Here is a 24,423-nt window from a genome sequence, read left to right as displayed (position 1 = left end):
TGAGCATTTAATTGAAATTTGGGCATAGGCACTTGACATAGATTGTGCCCTAGCTTTTAGTTTTCCAGTGCCTCGTATTTGTTTCTAATGAACAGTGCAAACTGGCTTGAAAGGGAAGCTATTCAGAAAATAATAGGTACTTTTTGTAAGCTGTATAAAAATAAATTGCAGTATGGAGGGTCTTTTTTTCCCTCTTCCTCATCAAAAGTGATACAGCTGTTTTCCAACACATAAGAGCATTTCTACACTGAAAGTCATTCAGATGAATGTATTTTGCAATCCCTGGTAAATGAAATAGGCATTTCCAAATGCTGTTGGGATGACCAAACATAACCTAGCATACATTAAATGCTTTGCAAGTCTTTAAAATACACTGTAAATGGAAATTAAAGTCAAGAAAAAGATCTTGAAGTAGAGGACAATGGAAGTTGGTCGCACTTGTAACAAACATTCTGCATCCTGGAGTTGTTTTGCTGTTTTAACATGACTGTCTAGAAGTGCTGTACACTGGAGTTCAGTAGGAAAACAGGCTTGTCAACCAATTCCATGGAAAAGACTTCCACTAATAATTTTATTTATAAGCAGGAATATATATGCATACCAACAAAAAATTGAGCTCTTGTGAGTGCAGTAGAAACTTCTGGTACTCTATTATCAGTCATTGAATGCAGTATTTGGTAGGCAGCGTTTAAACAAGACCATTATACAAGTTACCCAGCAGGCATTCTTTGAGAGCCAAGCCTCTTACTCTGTTAGAGAATGAATATGAGCCAAGCCTCTTACAGCGTGAGAGAGTGCATGTGTAATGCAAACTGTGCACAAAAACAATCAGTGAAGTGCTTTGGTAGTATTTGGAGAGCTGTGTATGAATGTACAGGGAGAAGGAATCTATTTTTAATATACCTAAATCTGTTTTTTGCGAAGTTTACTGAAGTGGGAGAGAACTGGAATATTAAAGAGTGTATCTGTGAAATATATGAAGTTCTAGAGAGGATTGATTAGAAGAGGAAAAAAATAGAAGCTGACAATAATACCGGTAATATGAAAGCAGGCTGGGACATAATGGATAATTTATCCACATAATACCCTGACAGCATGTCTTTGTAGGTGGCAGCCTACTTTGTCATATGGGAAAGTTCATGCTTCTCTGAACCAGTTAGTCTCCAAGGTGTCCCCAGCCCTATCTTTTGCTATTTGGAGCCAGTGCAAAATATCTAAAAGCTGTAGATAGGAATTATAAAATTTGTAAAAGACTTATACTGTAGCTTCACTGTTTAAGAAAAAGAGGGAAGATAACCATGTTAAGAATTAAATGTAATACTGAAACTATCTAGCAGTTAGAACACAGGGTAGATTTACACTTTATATATAAAGCAAAGTGTGTGCATGTGTGAGAGAGATGGCACAAACTTTTATAGGCTGAAACTCACTTCATTAGATGTGAAAGGGCAGAATGTTGTGATGCTTGAAAGTTCACTAAAAAAAGAAGAAGCAATAATTCAGAATTTACATTGCTTCAAAGCAGGCACATTGTACTTGGTAGAATATTTGGGGTTCACCTGGATAACTGTAAAGAATGGACTTCTCACTTTTTGTGAGGTATTTCTCAATTTATGGCCCAGTCAACTGTTTTTGAGGCTTTAAGTGAATTTGTAGTTTAGTCAGGAAGAAGTAAAGTGAAGACCTATTTATAGATGGGCAAAATTTTGTTGTTAGCCAATATGTGCTACTGCAAACCGCTTTCAAAGTTGAATTTAAGGCCGTAATGTTGGTGATGATTGCATTGTTACAGTGTTTGGATTACAAAATAAGCAACACACTCTAGGACTGGATTGGAAAAATACTTCCAAATGTTTCATGATTCAAAATTGCTTTTTGGAATTTGGTCCAAGCATCAAGGAATCTGGTATTAGATGTCTTTATCTTCTGCAGCATGGAAAAACAAAAAAAACCCGGATCAGTATTTGGGATTATGTGATTATAGGAATGGGATCCTACAAAAGTAGGACTGGAAGTGACCTCACAAAGTCTATCTAGTCCAGTCCCCTGCTCAAGGCAGTATTGTTTCTGACTTGACCATCCCAGCCAAGTGTCTGTCTAACCAGCTTTTGAAAATTTCCAAGGATGGAGATTCCACAGTTTCTCTAGGTATCCTGGTGCAATGCTTGATTAGCCTCATGGTCAGAAAGTTCCTTCTAATTTTCAACCCAAATTTTCCCTGCTGAAACTTGAGGTCATTGCTTCTAGTTTTGTCCCCTACAGCCACAGAGAAAAGGCAGTCTCCACCCTCTTTATGAGGTATTTAAGATTCATAACAAATTCCCCCCTGAGTTCTTCTTCTCTGTACTAAGTAATCCTAGTTTTTTCTGTCTTGCCTCATAAATCTTGTCTCCAGAGTCCTTAATTTTTGTTGCTCTGCACTGGACTCTCCAATCTCCACATCCTTCTTGAAGTGTGGGGATTAAAACTAGATTCAATATTCCAGGCAAGGCCTTACTACTGCTGACTACAACAGAAGAATGAGTTGCACGTGATATTCCTGTTAATACAGTCTACCATGCCTTTTTGGCAGCAAGGACACACTGTTGGTTCATCTTCAGTTAAAGATCTACTGTAGTGGTACTTATCCTTTTGGCCCTCTGCTCACGGGGCTGCTTCATGAGCCAGATTGAGCCCTGAATTAAATTTGTTGAATCCCCACACCCAGTACAGTATGCAGGGCCATACAATCCAGTCTACAGGGCTCTCCAAAGATCTGGAGCTTGCTCCCATGCTACCAGTTAGCTGCCCATCTTGAAGTGGAGCTGGTTGATAAGGATCTGGCCCGTATGTCAGGATTGAGCACCCTTGGTCTGCTGTATCCCTCAGTTTCTCTGATGTACTGCAGCCTAGCTGGTCATTCCTTACTCTCCATTTGTGCATGTAGTTAGGTGCAGGCCTTTCCACTATTTCTTGTTGAATCTTATTGCATTAATTGCAGACCTTTCCTCTAGTTATCCAAGTCCAGCTGTGTCCTCTAGACCATCTTCAGCTTCACCTAGTTTGGTGTCATCCACCAGCTTGCTAACCACGCACTCAGTCCCATCATCCAGATTGTTAATGGAGGTGTTGAACAGTACCAGACCCAGGGCAGACCTCTGAGGAACCCCACTTGATACCTCTTCTCAGTTAGACATTGAGACATTCATGACTACTCATTGAGCATTATGATCTAACCAGTTATATATCCAATTTACAGTACTTCATCTACTCTGTATTTCCATTACTTGTTAATGAGAATGTCATGAGAGATGGTGTCAAAAGCCTTGTTTAAGTCAAGGTATATCACTCCAGTGCTCTCCCCCATCTACAGAACCTTTCATCTTATCATGGAATGAACTCAAGTTGGGCGAACGTGACTTACTCTCGTTGAATTCATGCTGGATGTTCCTTACCATGTTCTCTTCTAGGTGCTTCACAGTAGATTCCTTGAGTACCTGCTCTCTGATCTTTCCAGGTATCTAGGTCATGTTGGCTGATCTGTAATTCCTCGGATCCTTCTTATTCCTCCTTAATTGTGGGAGACCTTACCTGATCTCCATGAGTTCTCAGAAAAGATACCCAGTGGCTTTGAAATTATCTCATCCAATTTCTTCAGGACTCTGGTGTGTCCTATTTATCATTGCTGACTTGAAAGCATCTAGCTTTTAAATAATCCCTAACCTGTTCTGCTGTCATTGTAGTGTGTTTGTCTCCTTCCCTGTCTCTGCTGAAAACTGCATGTGTCATGTGGTAGGTGCCTCAATTTGTGAAGAATTAAGTAAATGAGAGTATTAAATATTTCATTCTTCTCTGCATCATTCATATCTAGATTGTCTTCCCCATTCTATAAGGGATCTGTGATTTCTCTGGTCTTCCTCTTGCTTTTGACATGCTTGTAGAATCCCTTTTCTTGCCATCTGCATCCCTTGCAAGTTGCATCTCATTGTGCCTTGGCATTCCTAATTTTTCTCACTGTATGCCTGTGTGATGCTCTTATACTTTTTCCTAGTACTCTGACCTGGTGTCCACTTTTTGTAGGATTCCTGTTTTTAGTTTCAACTCACTGAAGCAATTGCCGTTTAGCCAGGCTGATGTGTTGTGCTTCACTTTCTTCTGTCACTTTGCCATAACTTGTTCCCTTGAGAGCATCCCTTTAATGTACAGCCAGCTGTCTTGGACTCCATTTCCTCCCTAAACTTGCCTCCCAGAGGATTCTGACTGCTGCTTCCTCAAGTCTGTTGAAATCTGCTTTTTCTGAAGCCCAGCATCCTGGTTCTGCTGCCATCTTTCCTTTCTTCTTTTACGAACTTGAACCCTTAACTTGGGTGACAATCGCCGCAAAATGATATCTTCCATCTTCGCAGTTTCAACCAATTCCCTGTTTGTGAGCACTGAGTCAATGAGATTTTCCCCCAGTTGTTTGCATGTCTATTATCTGTACCAAAAAGTTATCCCTAACACTACAGGAATTTGCTGGACAGCTTGTGCACTGTGCTGTTTTCCTCAGCAATGTACCGATAATTAAAGTCTTTTATGAGAGCCAGGTCCTGTGATTTGGAAATCTGTCAGTTGGGTAAAAAAAATACCTTGCTCTCACCACCTCCTCCTGGTTTAGTGACCTTTAACAGATGTCTACCATGATATTCCCCCAGCTGCTGTCCTCTTCAACCTTTGCCGACAGGCTTTCAGCAGGCTTACTTTCCTTCTCATACAGCACGTTTGAATACATGTGGATCATCTTTATGTACATTTAGCAACACTTTTCTCCTTTCTTTCCCCACCTATCCTTTTTCAATAAGCTATACCCATTCATGACCATACTTCAGTCATGCGAACTTTCCCATCATGTCTCTGTAATCCCAATTTAATTATAATTCTGTAATTGTATTAGAACCTTTCATACGTTCTGTTTCTTGTTCCCCATATTTCTTGCATTAGTGATTCAGGTATTTAACTGTCCTTTCCTATCCCTGAGAACATTGCTAAGGATTCTGCTATTGCTTCCCCTTATTAATTTTTTTTTCCAGGTCCCCAGGCTCCTTATTTACCTCTGGGCTTTTGTCTCCATGCCTTGGTGAACCTACTTTAAAGCTCTCTTCACTAGGTTAGCAAGCTTGTATACAAAGACACTCTTCCTTCTTTGTCAGGTGGACCCATCTCTTTTCAGTAGCCCTTATTGGAGTACCATCCCATCACTGAAGAAGCCAAAGCCCTGCTGGCACCACCATCTATGCAGCCAGGTATTGATTTCCTGGATAGCTCTGCTTATAGGTGTTCCTTTACCTTTGAATGGAAGGATCAATGAGAATATGACCCAGACCTCTCTGTTCCCTTCACCATTGTGCCAAGAGCCATGTAGTCACTTCTGATCTGCTCAGGGTCACCCCTTCCTTATCATTAATGGATGAGCAGCAGTCACATGTGCAATAATATGAAAGAGTTGTAAAGTTTCCTTCAATTTATGAAAATCTTTATTTTCATGAAGTTTATGAAGATCTCAAAACTCAAGAAAGTTCTGACTCTTACACTGATCTTGTTTAGAGAATTCACAAGGGAAAACTTAAGTTCTCCAGCATTTCTAAGATTACTGTAACTACGTTTTTTATGTTACATGATAGGGTTTTTATAGGATGGTTAGCTTAGCTAAGAGTTATCATCAAGGTTCATAATAATTCAATATTAAAGTCTAGTGTATATTCTAAAGATATATACTCAAATGTACTTTTGGTCCTTAATATTGCTAGGTGTTAACTACTTTATGAATATGTATTAGCATTCATTTTCTGAGTTTTTCTTTAGAAATGTGAGTTTCTTATTTTTCTGCATTAACACAGATCTTTATGTGTTATACCATTTTTGAGCCCAGTGATTTCTTAATTCTTGTTCTTATTTCAAAGTTGTTTAGATTTCAAGTTGTTGGTTGTCTCTTTTAAGCACGTAAGTTTTGGCATTTGATCCTGTGCTGCTGGTATTAGAAAAGGAGTTTCCGCTGTATAAATTTAATACGATTTTACTGGAAAAACATACATTTTTCAGATGTATTCTATTTTAATTGGTTTACATAGTTTGAAAACTTAATGTGAAGTCAAGTATAGCAGAAGCTTTCTTGCAGTAGTCTTGTAACCAAGTCTTTATCCTGAACTGCAGTACTCCTGTTATTTGCTATTAAGTTCCTAATCGGTGACTATGAGTAAGCCACCAATTAAAGTGAATAATGCAGCATTATGTTTGGATAATGCATAATAATTGCTAGCAGAACTGATTGCTTTCAGTTGTCAATATTATGGGATATATTTCAAATAAAATCCTTTTGGAATAGACACACCAGTGCGACAGCCTAATTTCTAATTCTTTTTCATTTTTTAATCATACTTCAGAGGTAAGGTTTGGTTTTTGTATCTGAACCTCTCATCATTTGTACTACCTCCTTATTGTGAATGTGGATCTTACCAAAAGAATGCTTTATCTATATTGAATAACACTTTCAGTTGAATTTTTAAATTGATCCTTCTCCCCAAGAGTTTTTAGGAAAGTCTTCATAAAATAAAACTCTTACATAATAGAACAGTTATGCTGATCAACGAAGAAGTTATTTTAACAGCTTGAAAAACAGGTTATATGTCAGTCTTTTTAGAGAAGTGCTTAATAAAAGGATATTCCAATATTAAGTTTTTGTATAGAGCAGCTTAAACATTTTTGAGTCTTATGATGGAAGTATTCGTGTTATTTTGTTTTTGTGCGAGCACCTTGCAAACTACATTTTTATAATTATGTATTATGTTTTATAATTATGTATGCTAAGTGACTTTTCATTAAAGGCAGTAGTAGTTGTCTTGGATTTTCAGTATGTCACAGGCCTGGCCTTCTTAATATTATTTTTTTCCAGTAGTTCTCTACTTGTGTGCTGTGGGGCAGTTGTTTCAGGTTAGTTGAGAACTAGTGGATAGTAGAGAAATAGTGTGCTAGGTTTCCTTATTCACCCAGTGAAATTGAAATTTATCTTGCAGTTGTGAATGGGAGTGCATTTTCTGGCATAAATGATAAATTGATCATGGACAGCAATTGGGAAAGGATCCCAACTATTGGCGTATGCCAGCAGTGGCCAACCTGTGGCATGTGGGCCACAAGTAACACAGGCAATCTCTTTGTGGCATGTGGCAGATCAAGGAGATGACGGGCAGCACAGTGGCAGATAAGGCAGGGAGCAAAAAGCACAGCAGTAAACCGGGGAGGGGAAGGGCATTGGAGCAGCACTCAGGGAGGGTGCATGGCTAATTTGTGGCATGCCTGCCAAAAAGCTTGGCCCCCACTGATCTATGTGATCACTAAGATTTTGGAGTCACTGAAGTTAAATCTTAGCTTATTTCCCAGAAACAGCCATGGCATGCACATACACTGGTAACAACTGTGTGGCGTCTTGTTGCATTGTAACGTATCATATTCCTTATTTCAGTATATATTTAAAGTGGTTAAAAATATATTGAATCACTTGTCCAAGCAATACATTTTTGTATTTTCCCAAACCTGTGCAACTGAAACTTGGGACAGCAGCTAGGAGCTGGGCACTCCTCTCCACCCTTGTTAATTGCTGATGGTCTGAGACTACAGTTAGGACAGTGAGTCCATGAAAACATATAATAATAAAGGTTTTTTTCCCTAGTGTGGAAAATTATTTTCATGTATAGAGTTAAAAAGAAGGGTTTTATGTGCTTAAGGAAGTAGTGCACAGTAAGCTGGGAAGTGAATTTAAAGTGCATTAACTTGTAAAGTAACTAACTCGCTTTCCTAGTGAATGCATCATCAAGTGTGGTCCTGTCAGTTTTGGGATCACAGTATAGACACAGTCATACTGGCTATGAAGTGCTTGCCCATATGCTGTATGTGAATAGCCTTGATATGGAAAAGTAGGTTGTATGTTTATCCAGGGTATGTACTTACCCAATCTTAATGAAAACATTAAGGTGTTTGCTAACCACCTGGTGTTGTCAGTGTCTTGGTATTAGTAGCTTTGAAACTGCCTGGCTTTAGTGAAACTGAGAAACCTTGTCAGTGGCTGCTCTCAGAGGCAAGTTCCTGTCACTTTCTGAACATCTAATACAGTGAAATCTGGTTAATTAGTCACTAGAAAAACTTGTAATTATGGTATTATTAGTTAATTAACTGAATCCCTTCCAAGGAACCTATTGATTTGTACACAAAATGGGTTGGCTAATTAATCAGCAGGTAGTGGAATAGTCATTTCCTTATGTACAGGTGTACTAAACCACAATAGAATTGGCTTTTGTTGTGCATAAAAGGTCCTGACCTTGCCCTCCATAGCACTGGTACAATCACAAGATGCTTGGCAGCAGATCTTGACTTCGAAAACTACCCATTCTGTTTTGTATAATTATCTTATGTTTTGATGATGAGTTCATGGAAGAGCACAAAATGATGGTGATTTGATTTGATTCTACCCGTGTAATTTTTTTATAGAGAACACACTAGATTCTTGTAGTGAGAAATGGTACATTAAGCATTGTATGTATAAATACAAATCTTGTAGCGTTCTGGTACAGTGAACCAAAGTGCATAGATGGTACTTGGTTTTCGTAATTGTCAAAAATCATTTATTACTGTATGTCATACAACATGCATCTTACGAAAGTTGAAAACGGCCAATTAATTATTGGCACCAATTACTACCATTATCAGTCTTCCTTTGAATAACAAATTAGCCTTATTTTACTATAACAGCCCAATAAGTAGAATGCCATAAGCTGCAAAGAAGAGGAATACAGTTTTGTGCACTTAACAGGAGTGCAGTTGCATCACAGGCTGAAAGTGTATGCATTTAACCAATACATAGATCACCAGAGTTTGTTACAATGTGATCAACAGGCAACTGCTGCAACTGGCAGTTTAACTGAAGTCCCCTGTCTAGCCCCTTTCATTCTGGGAACTAGTACAGCAGAACTTGGGTACTTCATACGGTTAGTGTTCTTACCCTCCTAGTGAAAATGACCATTTGCAAAATAACTGGGAGTATACAGAGCAGCAGCAAACAGCTGTGCTGGACTGTTGAGGCACTCAAGCTTTGTACTGCAGCTTTTATTTGAAAGGCTGCTGTTCCTCCAGATCAGCTGTGTGGGACCAGTCATGAGCAGCTGAATGAGGCAGTTGAGCCCACCACAAACTGCGGTTTCCCTTGATTTGGCAACCCAGTGCAACAGATTTAAATGGGTAACAAACCACTCAGATAGGAATGATCCAGGTTCTGCTGTTGAAGTTATGGCAACAAAACAACTCAGGATGGTATGTAAACTGCGCTAGGAGGGTATGTCAGTATAGGAGTAATAGTAGACCTTTTCTAGTATAGGCAAGGTCCAGTATTGCAAAACTGCATAGCTTCTGATGCTGCCATTTAATTTTTAAAAACTTGAGTTGCCCCAATTTTAATTCCCAAATATGGGTTGCTTAATGCTTTCTATTCTTTCTACTACCTCCCAGACTGATATAAGGTATAGCATGAGGAGTATTCAATCTACAGCCCTGGTATGTTACATTTCAGTATCTTCCTTTTATACAGTTAGTGGCAAAAGTGTCTTAACAGTGAAAACTGCCAGCTTTCCAATGGGTTAGTAGTACACGGTTTGCTTCCAGCTCTGAATGAGTTCTATACATGATTTAAACTGTACTATCTTTGTAAAACATACTCAGGTGGACTGTTTATGTAAAATGGCTGTTCAGAAGTGTAGTAGGTATCTGAAATGTTAGGAATACTCCCAATATAGGGAAAAAGCTTCCTAATCAAGAGTGCTTATGTATGTGCTTAAGGTTACTTTAATTTTACCTTAAGCGCATACGTGAGTTCTTTCATGAACAGGGGTGGACTTAAGACACATGCATAAACCAAAGTGCTTTCTTTAGATTAGGGATTATGTGCAGTTGCCACCACAACAAAAAGGTACAAAGGTTTTATTAATATAATATATACTGCAGATGTGATGGTGACATCCACACAAGCTACATTTATCTTGATGCTCTAAATGGAAGTGCATTTCCTGGTATGAATGATACATCAATCAAGAATGGCAACTTTGAAAGGATCCCAGCTTTTTTGTCTCTGCCACTGTTAAGGTTCTGGAATTGCTGGAGTTAAATCTCTATTTACTTTCCAGAACTAACTGTTGTGTATAGTTTCTACCTGTGTGGCATACATGTCAATTCATTGTTTGGTATTGTGTTCCAGGTAATAGGAATATAGCTGCCAGAATTTGACAGCAAATGGATAACAGCAAGACTGTGCTTTGGCTTTGTGGACCTTATTCTTGCAACAGTAGGCGACACCCTATCGTGTCCCAAAATTTAGTGGTGCTGGGCTGTATAGATACCTTTGAAATGACAGGTCTCTGAATTACTTTTTGTGGCAGTATAGGTGTGATGGGTGAGGTGATTTTTACTACGGTAGTTGCAGAAATTGTGAGTTTAAAGAAACTCCCTCACTTTCATAATGTATCCTCTAACTCAATTAGAGAAAATGCATTGGATCATGAGACAACTAGAACAGTGAGGACACTGACGTAGGGATAGAGTTGGGGAATTACTTTACGGCCCCACCTCCCTTACCTGGCCAGTACCCCTCCCGCATTGCCCAGCAATCTGCAAGGTGGTAAGCACCATAATATAAAAATCAGTTTTTAATATTTGGTGCTGCTCAGTTCACAATAATGAATTTACAGTACAGAAATGAAAAATGGTGGTGCCACTCAATTCACAAAAATGAAAAATGATCTATAGAGGGGTGCTCCCAGTCCAAAAAGGCTGTGAACCAGTGAGATATGCACTCAGTAAGGTTGTTTGGCTGTTTTAAGGCATAATTAATAGCTGTTTCAAGAATATTATTTGTTTTTCCTTACACCTAGTATGAAATTTAATAAAAATCACTCTTCTGGAATTGTAGCTTTAAGGATACATGGTAGATAGGACTTCAGAATTCAACAATCCAAAATTGTGGAAAATGCATTCCTACAGAAAGCGTTTCATTTCGGAGCGCTTAGAACCTGACTGACTTATATAACTCTCTCCTGCTAATTATCATAACTGTTGTCTTGTATTTTTGGAAAATTTTACCTTAGTCTCATCAGAAGGACTTGTACATAAATAACATATACATGAAGCCCATTCATAAGTCAGGTATCTTAAAATGAAGATATGATTCACTTTAAATAATTGTGGAAGATCTGGGTCACAGTACCATATTGGGAGAGTGACAGCATATTTAGGATTGAAAGGAATCCAGCTTAGCCTGTGGGAACTTGGGACCAGCAGCACACCGCAGCTGGGCATTAAAAGAAGCATCCCCAGAATATTCCTACCTCTTCTGTTCCGTCTACCAAGCCCTCTCTGTTCTATTCCACCACCAGATGTTGTAGCCTTTGACATCACTTGGCTATATGAATCGGTGGCAAGGTTAAGTAAAGATGCCTTAGGTACTCTTGGGGGTGGAAACTTGTTGCCTGTGCCAGGGGGCTGAGTTGCAAGTAGTGGCCCATAGTGACAAAAGGTTGCCAACCCCTACCCAAGATATTCTTAAAGGTTGCTTCGGTGACCAGATTCTCTTTTGTCAAAGCCAGGCTTTTATTGACAGTGAAAGTGCAAGTCATTTCAGGTTTAGGTGTTCATACCACAGAGACTGCCTGTGCTACTTGTGGCATGTTTACTGCTGCTTGGCCACCCTTGGCCTAATACAGTGAGTAGATTCTGAAGTGGTCCGTCTGTTCTCTGGTGTTTTTGGTGTGCTGTAGCAGGGAAGTACTAATTCCAAAGTACTTCCAACATCACTCAACTACAATAGTATTCAGTCCTTAATATCTCAGCCGTCACTGTTGGTTGTCTCTTTCTATAAGTCTGGAGGGGAATCTGGTATATGTCTGTTCTCTTTGATAGTCAAACTCCTGGCTTAGCTTGGATAAAATTATCTTTGAATTCAATATTCCCCTATTGAGCAGGATAATTATACCTTGTAAACCTGTTATGGTTGATAATTGAATGCATCTGATTGATTGAAAATACCTTGGATTTGTTCATGTTGAGGTGTACCTATTCTGGGGTCTCCAGGCATTTTTATGTGAATCTTTTGTAAATGATTCAGCATATGTTGTCTCCAGGAAAGCAGTGTCAAAATAGATATTGAATTTCATTTCTTTACTATAATGGACATTAATTCTATCATGTTTGCATCAAAGCAGATTCCAAATGAGGTAAGTCTGCCCTGGCAGCCTACATCTTTCTGCACCTTTTACCATGCAGGTAAAAAGCAGCCATATGAAATCTTTACATACTTTCTAAGCACTGTAGTCTGGATTTCTTCTTTTTTTTTTTTTTTTTTTTTTTTTTTAGGTAACAGTTTCAGGAGTGACTTAGAACTGGTTGTTGAAAATCAGTGGGACTTAGGAGCATTAGGCTGCTCAGGCTTAGACAATTTTACCCTTACCCTCTAGATAACTTCTGACTTGTCTACCAGTTATAACCTCTTCCTAGGTCAGAGGTGTCCAGATTTTCTAGTTAAATTTGGAAATTGCACTGGCTTCCACTGCTCACTGTTTTTAAAAAAATATTTCTTTTTTTCCGTTGGATTAACAGAAAAGACCCAAAGAATCTGGAGATATATTTTATACCTTTACATAAAAGCACAGTGTTAATGTTTGCTGTAGAAATAAAGCATCTTTCCTGCACTTACTGTTGCCAGTTTTTGTTTTACTGAGACACCATAAGAGCACGTTAGTTTCCAAAAGGTGAAGGTATGAAGAGCATCTTTCTGAGTAAAGAATTAGCAGATTTCCTCTACTCCCATGAGAATTGTCTAACTCTTTATGGCTTTCCTTCCTGCTCAAAACTGGTCATTGAAGCTCTGTGAGTTCTTTTTGTTTCATTGTGGGAATTGAAGTCAGAGAGAGCCTGTTTGCAGCAACAGCTTTCAAATTTTGAAAGGTCCCACCTAATTTCTCAGCTCTTAGTCTCGGGAATGTGTCATGTCACACATTTTACACTGTAAAGTATTCTAAACAGCACTATGGCCTCAAAGCACTAAGTTATTTTGATTCCTAACTCCCATTACTTTTTATAGGAGTTAGGTGCCTAAGTACCTGTGTGAATTTGTGTCTGTATAGGGTTTTTTAATTCTTATTTAAAAAAACCCTCATGGACATCTTACAGTGGCTGCAGATAAAATAATGATCCAAGCTAGGAAGAAGATTAGTCATAAACTAAAAAGAGGTCTGCAAGAAATGAATATCCTTCCTAAACTGACATACACTAATAATGAATGAATGAATGTACAATATTTACAGCTGTTAGCTTTATAAATATATAATCTATCAACTGAACTGTTATTTGTGGTAGAATTTAGTCTAAATGGGGATTTAGACACCAATTGCCCAGGGTGTTTAGAGGTTTTTATTTATTTATTTTTACCATTTAAAAGAAAAAGGAAAAAACAGATGGAATTCTTTTCAGAAACGTTCTGATCCCTTTTGGTCCTCTTTAGGGGTCTCATAACTTGCTTTGTAGCCTCATCTTGTGATTCATATGTATGCATGATTTCCACTGAAGCTTGATGAGTTCTCCACGTGCTTTCAAGCACATAGACTAAAATAATCACAGTATTTTATCTTCAGGGTTTTATTTTTAAATTAGAAAAGTCTATTTTCTGCCTACTTACCAAAGAAATGGCATGAATACTTTGACACCACAGCATACTTACGTATCTTAATAATTAGTGTCTTTTTAAATTCGTATGTAGAAAAACCTGAAAATTCAGTCTTTAAAAAGGAAAACTATAATCTGTTGTATAAAATAGTAATATGCAAATATAATTTGAACATTTTAAAGGAATTTAAGATTGTAATTTCTGGTCATCATTTAAATATCAGGTTTTCTAAACGTACTGAGATTTTACACTCAGGTCTAATTTGAGAATATGGTTATGAGTTAGCAATCCACGAAAACAGACACATCTTTTATATAAAATGATTTGTTGGTTGGTAGAAATGGAAGTGTCAAATAGCTGTTGTTTTAAGAATGTGTATTTCTTTTTTAGTAAAATAAAATTGAAGCAAGTAAAACTTAGTCCAAAGAAATTTTGTAATTTAAGAATGCCATGCCTTTATACATTTCAATATATATTTTTGAAAGAAATTGAAATTATAATAGCAAAATTTTCATAACCAGACATGTTTGATGCTTTGCTGCAAAAATTAAACTTTCAGTTTTTCCACATTTTAGATTAAATAAAATTATGAATCAGGTGGCCATTCAACGGAAGAAGCAGTTTGTTGAAAGAGTACACAGTTACTGGTTACTTAAAAGACTGTCTAGGAATGGAGTTCCTCTGTTGAGAAGGCTGCAGTCCAGCTTACAGTCACAAAGAAACACACAACAGGTATGTAGCACAATTCTTACTGAAAAGAAGGATTTATAGTTCTTTTAATTTAGTTCCATTTTATAAAGAGCAGAACAATAAAAACAGATTAGGAAACCTGTGTTTCAATATGGTATGATTTCCTTTTTAAAAATAATCTTAATGAAAATATCCTAGTAATACTAGCATGACTGTTACTTAGCCCCTGTAAACTTGTTTATTTTTTAAAGTCTCTTTTTGGATGTACTATTTTCTAGTGTGTGCTGTAGCAAGGCAATACTATTTCCAAAATACTTCCAACATCACTCATTAAAATAGTATTCTGGCCTTAATATCTCAGCCATCACTGTTGGATGACTTTTTTTACACAATTAAAACCCCAGGAAAACTCAAAAGTGCATTTTTATTTGAAAGAGACATTAGAAGCAAATGGAGTAAAAATATAACATTGGCCAAATGGAGAGGAGAAAGAAAAATTCTGGGAATATCCTGCAAACAAGGGAAAGGTTAAACAAATACGCTGGATTTCAAGGGCGTGATTCTGCTGTTTTGTATCTGTGGTAGCAAAGATAACCACTTAACTCATTAATGGTCAAATTCATCTCTTTATAGACAACAACCTCTGTACTATTTCAGATCCATTTTAAGCCCCACTTCCATGTTTTACATAACATGTAAGTGAGGCATAGACTTATGCTGACCTGCATGAAAATGACTTTCAGTCTGATACACAACAGTTGGACAAACTGAAAAATCATATATATATTTAGAAAACAAATGGAAATCAAAAGGGAAACATCACTAGTCATCACCCAGTTTTAGCATCCTAATTAGACACAGGAAGAACTGATGCATTTTACTTGTTTTGAAACTGCTGCAAGTTTTAGCACAGGTACTCTTTAAACATACTTTTAAGTAGCACTTTGGCACCTACTTATGTATAGTACAAAGTACTATGCATGATATTGGTTCAAAGCCAAAAGGTTCATGATTTACTATATAAAACAGCACTGCTGAGTATGTGTGTGTATTCCAGATCAAAGGATCAACATGCTAATTAGCCTTCCCTCATGACTTGAACCCATTGTTCATGAGTCCTGGTATCCTCCAAAAATTATATGCTGATGGGGCGGAGGGCGACCTGAGCTTACTTTACCTCATGGAGGATGGGGCCATACTAATCATACACAGCAGGCTGAGAGAGGGAGCAACAAAGGGATTCTGGGTGCACTGTTTGGTGATTTTTGTAAGACATCTAAGAGTGGTGAAGAAAATAGGAATCATTGGAAATAGTGGGGGAGAAAGGAACAGCTCAGCTCTGAGAGCGAAGAGGAAATCCAAATGTATACAGTGTAGTGGCTCAACATGATTTGAAAAAGAGTCAGTGCTGAGGGGGACTGCTATCAGTGGGCATTGCCGTATATTTTAGATGGGTTGTACTAACCTATTCTTGTGATAGGTTCCCATCAGCATGTTTGCCCAGTATAGGCTACGTACTTTATAGGCGTACTCAGTATTGACTACATTTAATCAACTTCATAGTTGGTTTCCGTTACTGACATGCTGCTTTTAGTAGCAGTTCAAAGCCAGACAATGTATTTAATGCAGTTTCCTTGTATGCAAATATAAGATGAGGGGTTTTTCCTCCCATGCTAATTGGGTGGGGTGGAGGGGGATGAAGGAGCCTTCCCTTAATTTCGGTAACTATGGTACTTTACTCAAATATTAGCCAGTTAAAAAAAATAATCGAGTAATTTTAAAATGAACGTATCTGGAGCTGTCTACCAAAATATTGTGCAGGATGTACTTTTCCTTATTTAATGAGTATCTCCTAAATGTCAGTGTATGCCCATTTTTAAACCTAATTTATTCTTGAAACTAGCATAACTACAAATCACCCGTTTGCTCTTGCAGGCCTAGGCAACAGATCAGTGAAGTTGTTACTGTAAATATTATGCAGTGCTATTCTTCAAAGCATAGATACTTTGCAAAATTATGCACAGTCTTATGTAAATGTGTATATGTTCAAATCAGTCAGATGGGTGATTTTTTTACAGTCTTCAGGCTCAAGATCTTGATGAGTAATCTTTATATATGTTCTTGATATAAAAAAATCTGAAAAAAAAATAGACGGGGTTTTCTCCTTCAATACAAGTAACTTCAATTTTAGGTGTAACCAATACAATAATATAAATATCAGTGTTGTTATTACAAGATTGTTTTTAACTTAAACTGGAAGTTACTGCCAAAAGAAAGAATCCTAATTGGAAAATATGAACTTGGTAGTAGTTGATTATATATAGGCTTTGAAATCAAATAGAAAGACTGAAGCTTTATTTGTACCTTATTCCTTTAAACTCAAAAAGAATCCCATGAACAGCTTTGGTTACCCTTTTTTTCTTCACTCATAAGCTTGGAGGAGAATTTGCAAATATAAACCTGTTTTTCTTAGTATTTAAGAACTTGTCTATACTTGAAAATTAATGTGGGTTAAAGTAGGGTGTAAGTTTGAAGTGCAGTAGCAAGTCTTGAATTCAGGAATGAATGCTATTTATTTAGAATTAAACATTACCAACCTTTAAAGTATGGAGATTTTTTTTAAAGATAAGACGCCACACTGTTTTTAGCAGTTAGACCCCAAATGGTTGTCAGACTTCCTCAAGTCACAAAACCCTTTCATATCACTTTTTCTGCCACAGAACCCCTAGTCTTGGCTCTGTGGGCTGTGTCAGCTGACACAGAGCTAGGTGACCTGGCCAGCAACGGTAGCATACTGTCTCCCAGCCCGCTCTGCCATTATCCCATATCTCTTTGCAGAAACCTTGATGATTTATCACAGAACCCCAGGGTTCCACAGAACAGTCTGAAAAACACTGAGACAAAGCTGCTTACTTCTGATTACTCCTGAGGTTCAGGAGTCAACGTTAGGGCTGAAATCTAGGGAGTTGGCATTACTACTTTGTTCGCACTCTAAATAAGCTTGTTTCTTATAATACAGGAACAAGGGAAAGTCAAACAAAACTTAATGGCACCAAATTAGAAAATGAAAAAGGAAGAGAGACTTTTTTTAAAACAGCATAATTAACCTTTGAAAAGTTGCTTGCATTAGTTACTTTGCATAAACTGATATCTTTTATTAGACCAACTCAAATATCTAATAAAAATACCAGATTTACCCAAAGAACCTTGTCTGCCAATGTCCTTAGACCAACACGGGTACAACCTACAACCTTGCAATAGATACTGTTCTTATGAGCTCAGTAGAATTCAGGAAAGTGTCTTGGTGTAAAGAGATGTCTCATTTCCTGAGAGCCTTTTTTCCTGGGATCATACAGATCAGTCTGCTGTGCAGTTTTACATACCTGTAAAGTATGCAAAATAAAATATGTTCACTCTCCCCATCCCCACAATACTGCTAGTTACTCATGGCTCCTTCAAGTTATTCGCCAGTCATTTTAGGCACTCATTTGTCAGATGTTGTGCTCTCCTGTGCCACCTACTGGCAGAGGAGCAGCATTGCATCTTGGAAGGGATGAATGTGTAAAGGGCTGTGCCATTTTTCTTTTTGTCCTGGGTTTTGACTTGGATCAGTTGAGACATGAACGAGGCCTTCTCTACAGCCTGAATGAGAACGTTCATTACATTTGATGTGATATATGTTTTCTATGTTTTGTTTTTAAGAAGAAATAATGTCAGCCAAAAGCCTGGCAAATGTTACCAACATACTTCTCCTATTCCCTAACGGACACTTCTCAGGTTTCTTGGACTTCCTTCTGAAACTATTATTGCCTCTGAGAGAATTGATGGTATGGCAGTTTCCGTGTTTACATCAGAGAGGGTGATTACCAAGTTAAAGGCTTTCATGTGGTTTTACAACTTAATTAAAGCATAATTGTATCACATCACCTTTATGGACTTAAAGTACATCTGTGTTGTAACCACTTTCTCTGATTTATAGGGTTTTTTGTTTTGTTTTTGTTCTGTATTCTAATGCTTTTATTAGATTCTGATATATATTATCTATGTATCTAGGCAACCTTCTGTAAAAACAAAAAATATATGAAGAGCAGTGCCTTTTGTGATTCACAAATGCTGCAGCTGCAGAATTGGTTGCCTTAATATACCTCTTGTAGCAGAATATACCTGCTAAATCTGATCAAATTTTTCCTGTATTTTTTCCCTAATATTTATAAGTGTATACAGAGATTGTTTCACATTTAAATTGAAAACAGCTTGAAGCAGTCATAATGTTCAGGTTCAAGTTAGATGAATTCACGTCAGTTTAAATTTTAATTTTGAAACCTAATTAAAGACAAACGAAATAGCAACTTTGTTTAACTATTTCAGCAGTGAACATATTTCTATAATCAACATGCAGTTACTGAGTTAATTCAGAACAATGAGATATAGAGGCAGACATTTACTGTTTTTTTATATTGGCCTACTTGGATACTTGACTGTCATACACTGAATAGGGGAACAAATATATTAGACCTCTCTGCATTACAGAAGTTGCCTCCAGTCAAACTGCAAGAAAATAAAAAGGAGATTTATCTCCTTGTCTCTGCTAAAGCTTCAGCAGCTGGATGCATAAATTCCAAAATATTCCTCTGCCTTGTCCTATTGTCAAAATGTAGTTTCCAACGTATTTCCTTATGCTGGGTAAATTATTTTTTATGATAGTTCAGAAATTTGAGAAAGTTAAATGAAAAACTCTTCAAAATTGGAAGTTTGATTTTAAATTACATTCTGTAATTCACAACAGAATACATCGCTCATTTTGAAACTTAACATATTTTACATCCGTCCTCTCCCCTGCCTTTAAATTCACTCCAAGTTGCAACATTATCAATGTGTTGCAGAAATCAGGAGACCCCAGGTCAGATTTTTTGGTCTAGTATGACAGAATGTACAAAACCCAGGGTAAGAGCTTATGAACTGGTTTTTTTGATTTCATGAAAACTTCTAACCTGAAGTAGATAACTGATATATTATTTTACTTCATTTTAAACTTCTCCTATGCTAACATAATTATATGGCTCATTTTGATTGCAAAAATGAAAAAAATTATAAGTTCTATTTAGATGAATTAGATGGGTTAGCCCAGCAGTAGCCAATTAATCTGGCCCTGCAGGCTCACATCATCTGGCCTACAAAGCTGGATTTGACTGTGGTGGCATTAATTGCTGCAGTTTCCAAAGCTGTGGCAGCTACTGCTGCTCCCCTTTCCAGATTTCTACCCCTGCTGCCTCAGGATCTGTAAACCCTAGATCCAGCCTGCAAGGTTCCCCACAGGTCTAAAAATTTGATGGCTGAGCAAGCAGCTGCAGCATTTGGTTACCTTTGCTCCAAGAGCCACGTCAATTAACACCGCTGCCACATGCCACACACTGCAAAATTTCCAGACCTGGTAAGCGCCCTGCAGGCTGAATGACACAGCTCAGTGGGCTGTATTTTGGTCACCTTTCATTTAGCTACTTCTGGTTAGTGTTGAAGTAAATGCATTTGAGTCAATTTAGACCAGTAAAAGAAAAGATGGATTGTTGGTGTCTAAGCTCACTCTATGCCAGCTTTGCCAGGATATGTGTCAGCATGTTAAAAATAACTTGCAAATACCCTCTCCACCCCCTTTATTTCTAAGGTCTCTTAATGTAAGCATAGTCAAAGAAAGTGTTGCTCAGTTGGTGTTCTTTCAGGTGTTCAGTAATTATAATGGCAGTGGTAAGCTTATTTTCATGTAAGTTGTGTCTGTATTTTGCTATAGAAACATACCTGTGCCCATTCAAAAAAACACATTTTTTCTTTTGAAGTCTGGGATACATTTAAAAGTTTTGACAGTGTAGTGGTGTGCTTTTTTTACACCATCTTCCCTTCCTGACTGACATAATTATGTGTGATTGGGTATAGTTGTTAATTCTCTTCAGGGAACTCTTTTAAAAGCTATATTGGCGTTTACCTATAGGTATTTTGCAGTACTTAGCTGGAAACTGTATATATGGAAAATACCTGTTCTTTCCTCATTTATTCTCAAAACAGTTCAGCTGTTTCTGCTGAGTGCTGTTTGACATACAAATTTCCACCAATATAATTCTTTTTGTTGGGAGTCAGCAAATGTCAGTACACACATTGTGCCATCAGTAGCTCATTGGGTTTAAGGAGATTTAATAACTCAAGAAAGGTATTTTCCCCAATTGTGTTTTGAAGAGTGATAGTGATTCCATAGCTTTGGGTTAGGAACTTGAAATTTCAGAGAATGTCGTGGGATAAGCTAGAGGTGCTTTTTAATGTCACAATAAAAATCTAATGAATTTGTCCAGGCTATAAGTATCTAAAATGGTCTTTTTCACATATGTCTAATAGAGATTGAAAAAAAGGAGGTCTTAACCACTGGAAGAAAATGTACTTGAGATGAAGACTAGACCACCAGTTTTTCACCTTTTCTGCTAACTGGTGTCATTATGTGTGCTTTACAGTCTATATTACGGTGCATATGCTGGTGTTCCTGTTTTAAAAGGCGAGGAAGTATAGCTTCCCCATTTTATAGGTGGACATATCAATTGTACAAAGTCATTTCTGGTATATCTGGGAATAGAGCTTTGGAGCCAGATTCACAGCACATAAGCAAAGCCTAATGGTAGCAAAGGTGACCTTAAGCTACCTTTTGCTTCTCCAGAAACTTGGGCTACATTTGAAGCAAATATGGCTTCTGGCATAAGTTTGATCGGCCCTTGAGATTGCTTTAATTTATGGCAATGTTCCCTCCTTTCTGTGACGCCCCTACATTGAGGGTTACAAATATGATATAGGCCTTTGGCCTCTTTCTGTCCCGAAGGGCTTCCTTTGTTGCAAATTGTTGTCTTTATAGACCATTTATATAGATTCAGCCACATACAAGGAGCTAGAATCAGTCCTCAGCTCTTCTTTGGTAGACAGATTTTCTTTATTTGTTCTTGAAGTGCTATGCTCTCTGTAACCATCTCTAGAGCAAAAACTGCTCAATGTGCCATCATATATGGCCTTTGGGGGGCAAAGCATTCTCATTTTTCATTTATCCAATAGAAACAGTAGATGAGTCTCCATTTTCTTGGAACAAATTTTTCCTACTTTTTATCAAGCCAGAAATGGGTAGAGGGGAACAAAATAAAACTTTACAGTATCTTAATTTTTCAAAGTATTTGCACACATCTGTTTACTACTATAAGCTTGTAAAAATGTCTTCAGATTTATTATGGTATAAATTTCCTAGCAAAGATAGTATTAGTTAGGACAGTACTAGTTATCCAACACACAGCTCATGTTCCCTTCCCAAATACTTGACTACTCCATACTGTGTGTTAATTCCCTTAAAGCCAGTTCTTTCTTTTCCTTTTTCGTGTCCTTGTGACAAGATATTTAGCAGAGTTTGCAGGTTCATTGGAATCTTGTCAGGCCACGCTATAAGCATTTATGCAATGGCCTCAAACTTGCGACCTCTGGGAGGTCAACCATGTGCCTTAGTGCCGGCATCACCCCAACCCCAATCAAGCTTTCTTATTGTAAAAAACATTTTTTTCTGTTCATTTCTTTTGCTTAGCAGGTTAGGGAACTAGCGATTTTTTTTAAAAGAATGGTGACAAATAAGAATCAATTTGGATAGAAGTTGCATCTTTTCATTCTGCATTTTTGTTCTTATGTCAACAGAACATCTTGATGTTTTTTGTCAGAGGAAAAAGAAATCCTCTAGACATGCATAGGATGTTGATAGGCAGAACCAATAAACTTCGTGCATCTTGTTAGGGGGTAGTTTTTCCATTGTGTTTCTTTGTTAGAAGGTCCTAAAATGAGATCTAAAAGTTAACTTAAAAGAACTCTAGTTATCTCCTGAGTAGATGAGTAAATGTGTGTTGACAGGCCACTATGTCTTTCCGTCTGCCTAGGTAGGCAGAGGCCATTTTTAAATTTTAAAGTAAGGTCAGGGCTGCAGTGTGGTCCTTGACTGACATACTTTTGTGAACAAAATCCCAGTATCACAACAGAGTATTTTCTTTTTTGGTAAAATACTCCTAATGTGGATATATAGTCAAACCTTTTCCTTTTCATAGAGAGAAAGGAGACTAAAAACAGTTGCTCAAGGCAGTTCTTCTCTAGTTATCTCTGTCTCCTTCAACCAGTATAGTTGGATATGGAAACATGGAGGACTGTAATCCCAGTGCAGACCTTTCAGTAGAGTAAGTCATTGTTGAGAGTGCACTGGCAGAGGGTGGGGGCAGGGAATACACTTGCTAGAGGGTCTTCTTGCTGGAATAAAGAGGGCTTTTCAGAATTCTCACACTGGTACTTGGCTTTTCCAGGTCCAAGTCAAGATTTCTTATTTCCATTTAAATATAAAATGGTAATTATTGAAATGGTTTCAGAAAAAGGGGTCCAAAATATCTGGTTTTTACTTTTTTCTTTCTGTCTTTGGAAGTACAAAGGGGAACAAACTTGCTTTCAAATTAACATGATAAGAACTCTCAACTTTAATGAAATATTTACAGTAGTGATGGTGTAACAAGACAGCCATATCATTTGTTTGAGTGCTTAAAATTATTAACATGTTAAGCATAAAATACTGTGCAGAAATGTACCAGTATTTATTTATAAACTGCAGATCTGTTGGTTCTCCTTGCCTCCCTTTCAGATACTCTATCCTGAAATTTTTTTCGTGAACTTTTGACGTGGGGCATCTAGTAACGTTAATTAATAGAAGGACTGAGAGGGTTTTTCAGTTGTGCGCTTGATAGCTTTAGTACTTAGCCAAGCTGTACCCTTACTTAGCCAGGCAGTCTTTGCATGTATACAATAGTTTTGACATTTCAGGTTTTAATGGGTATATTTTAGTCTTTCCATTCCTGCTCGTACACACGTGCTCCTTCAGTTTCAGTAAACTGCTGATTTTGTTTCGTTTGATTTTATCTTTATTTTTCTAACAGTGCTTAATAACCCCTACTCCCCCAACCCCCTTTTGACCCTCTATGCCAAGCACTGTACAGATTTTGCTTAAACTTTGGGTCTCCTTCTCCCATGTTTTTTTTTTTTTTTTTTTTTAAGTCTTATCTGCACTTATCTGGCTATTTCTATAAATAGGTCATTCTAGTGACTGATTAGCATTCATTACAGGATTTTTTCGCACTTGGGTTTCCTGGTGACTTGCCTTTCATTTTTGAATAACCTAATTCCTCCTTTTTTCTTTTGTTACTATTTCTTCTTTTTCCAGTACTATCAGTTTTTATCATTATGTATTCAAATCTAGGTAAATACTACTAGCATTTATACAGTTATTTTTTATAGGGACAGGTTGTTCATATTCTTCATAAAATGCCTCTTATTTATTTTTCATCTGAGTTAATTATTCTTTTGAACCAGTACTTGTATGGTTTTGTCATGTAGAGTGGTGACAGACATGGGGGAAAAAAAACAAAGGTTGTGATTTACCTGTAGCAGCAGCTCATTAGTTGGACCTGGCTCTATAGCTTCTATATAGAGTGGATGCTTCAGAGGGGCTTTTTTGGCCCTTTTATCTAAAGCTGATTCAATCAGTTACTAGATAAAAGGGCCAAAAAAAGCCCTGCAGAGGTGCTTGATCTATACTGATGTTGGGCAAGCTAACCCGGTACCTCTTTTGGGCACAAGCTGCATTTGCCATAGGGAAGTGCTAAGTTTAAAATGCCATTTTTTGTTTGTTTGTTTTTTACGTCTGTAAGCTGCCATAGTGCCCATTGATTTTGTTCTGAAAAGATCCTTTTACTTAGCACAGTTGAAGTTCCCAGTATTTGCAGTCAGAACAGCTTCCTAACTTTACTAATATTAATAATTTTTAAATCTAATATTTCTCACTCTTTCCCATAGTGAAGAATTCTCCATTTCCACATTTCTAAAATTGTCGCTGTGATCTAGTTATCACTATTTCTTCATGTTGTCAAAACAGTTCAATAGAGAAAAACAAAAAGTGTCTTCTTTTGGGACTCAGTATATTTTTTCGC

General features: G+C 37.4%; 1 protein-coding gene across 5 annotated transcripts in view; it reads left to right on the top strand.

The window, feature by feature from the left end:
• Positions 1 to 24,423, top strand: part of BRD1 (bromodomain containing 1) — a 112,501-nt gene that overhangs the window by 36,307 nt on the left and 51,771 nt on the right. For 4 of the 5 annotated variants that reach the window (XM_090042109.1, XM_090042110.1, XM_090042108.1 and 1 more), the window contains exon 3: positions 14,287 to 14,443. The exons of the other annotated variant lie outside the window; for it this stretch is intronic. In XM_090042109.1, the coding sequence (XP_089898235.1) occupies positions 14,287 to 14,443 (157 nt within the window). The remainder of the gene's footprint in view (positions 1 to 14,286; positions 14,444 to 24,423) is intronic. 5 annotated transcript variants of the gene reach the window in all.

The sequence above is a fragment of the Crocodylus siamensis genome, chromosome 4 (assembly GCF_052110815.1).
Source record: "Crocodylus siamensis isolate JL-2025a chromosome 4, ASM5211081v1, whole genome shotgun sequence".
Classification (NCBI taxonomy): Eukaryota; Metazoa; Chordata; order Crocodylia; family Crocodylidae; genus Crocodylus; species Crocodylus siamensis.
This window is presented reverse-complemented; position numbering and strand designations above follow the sequence as displayed.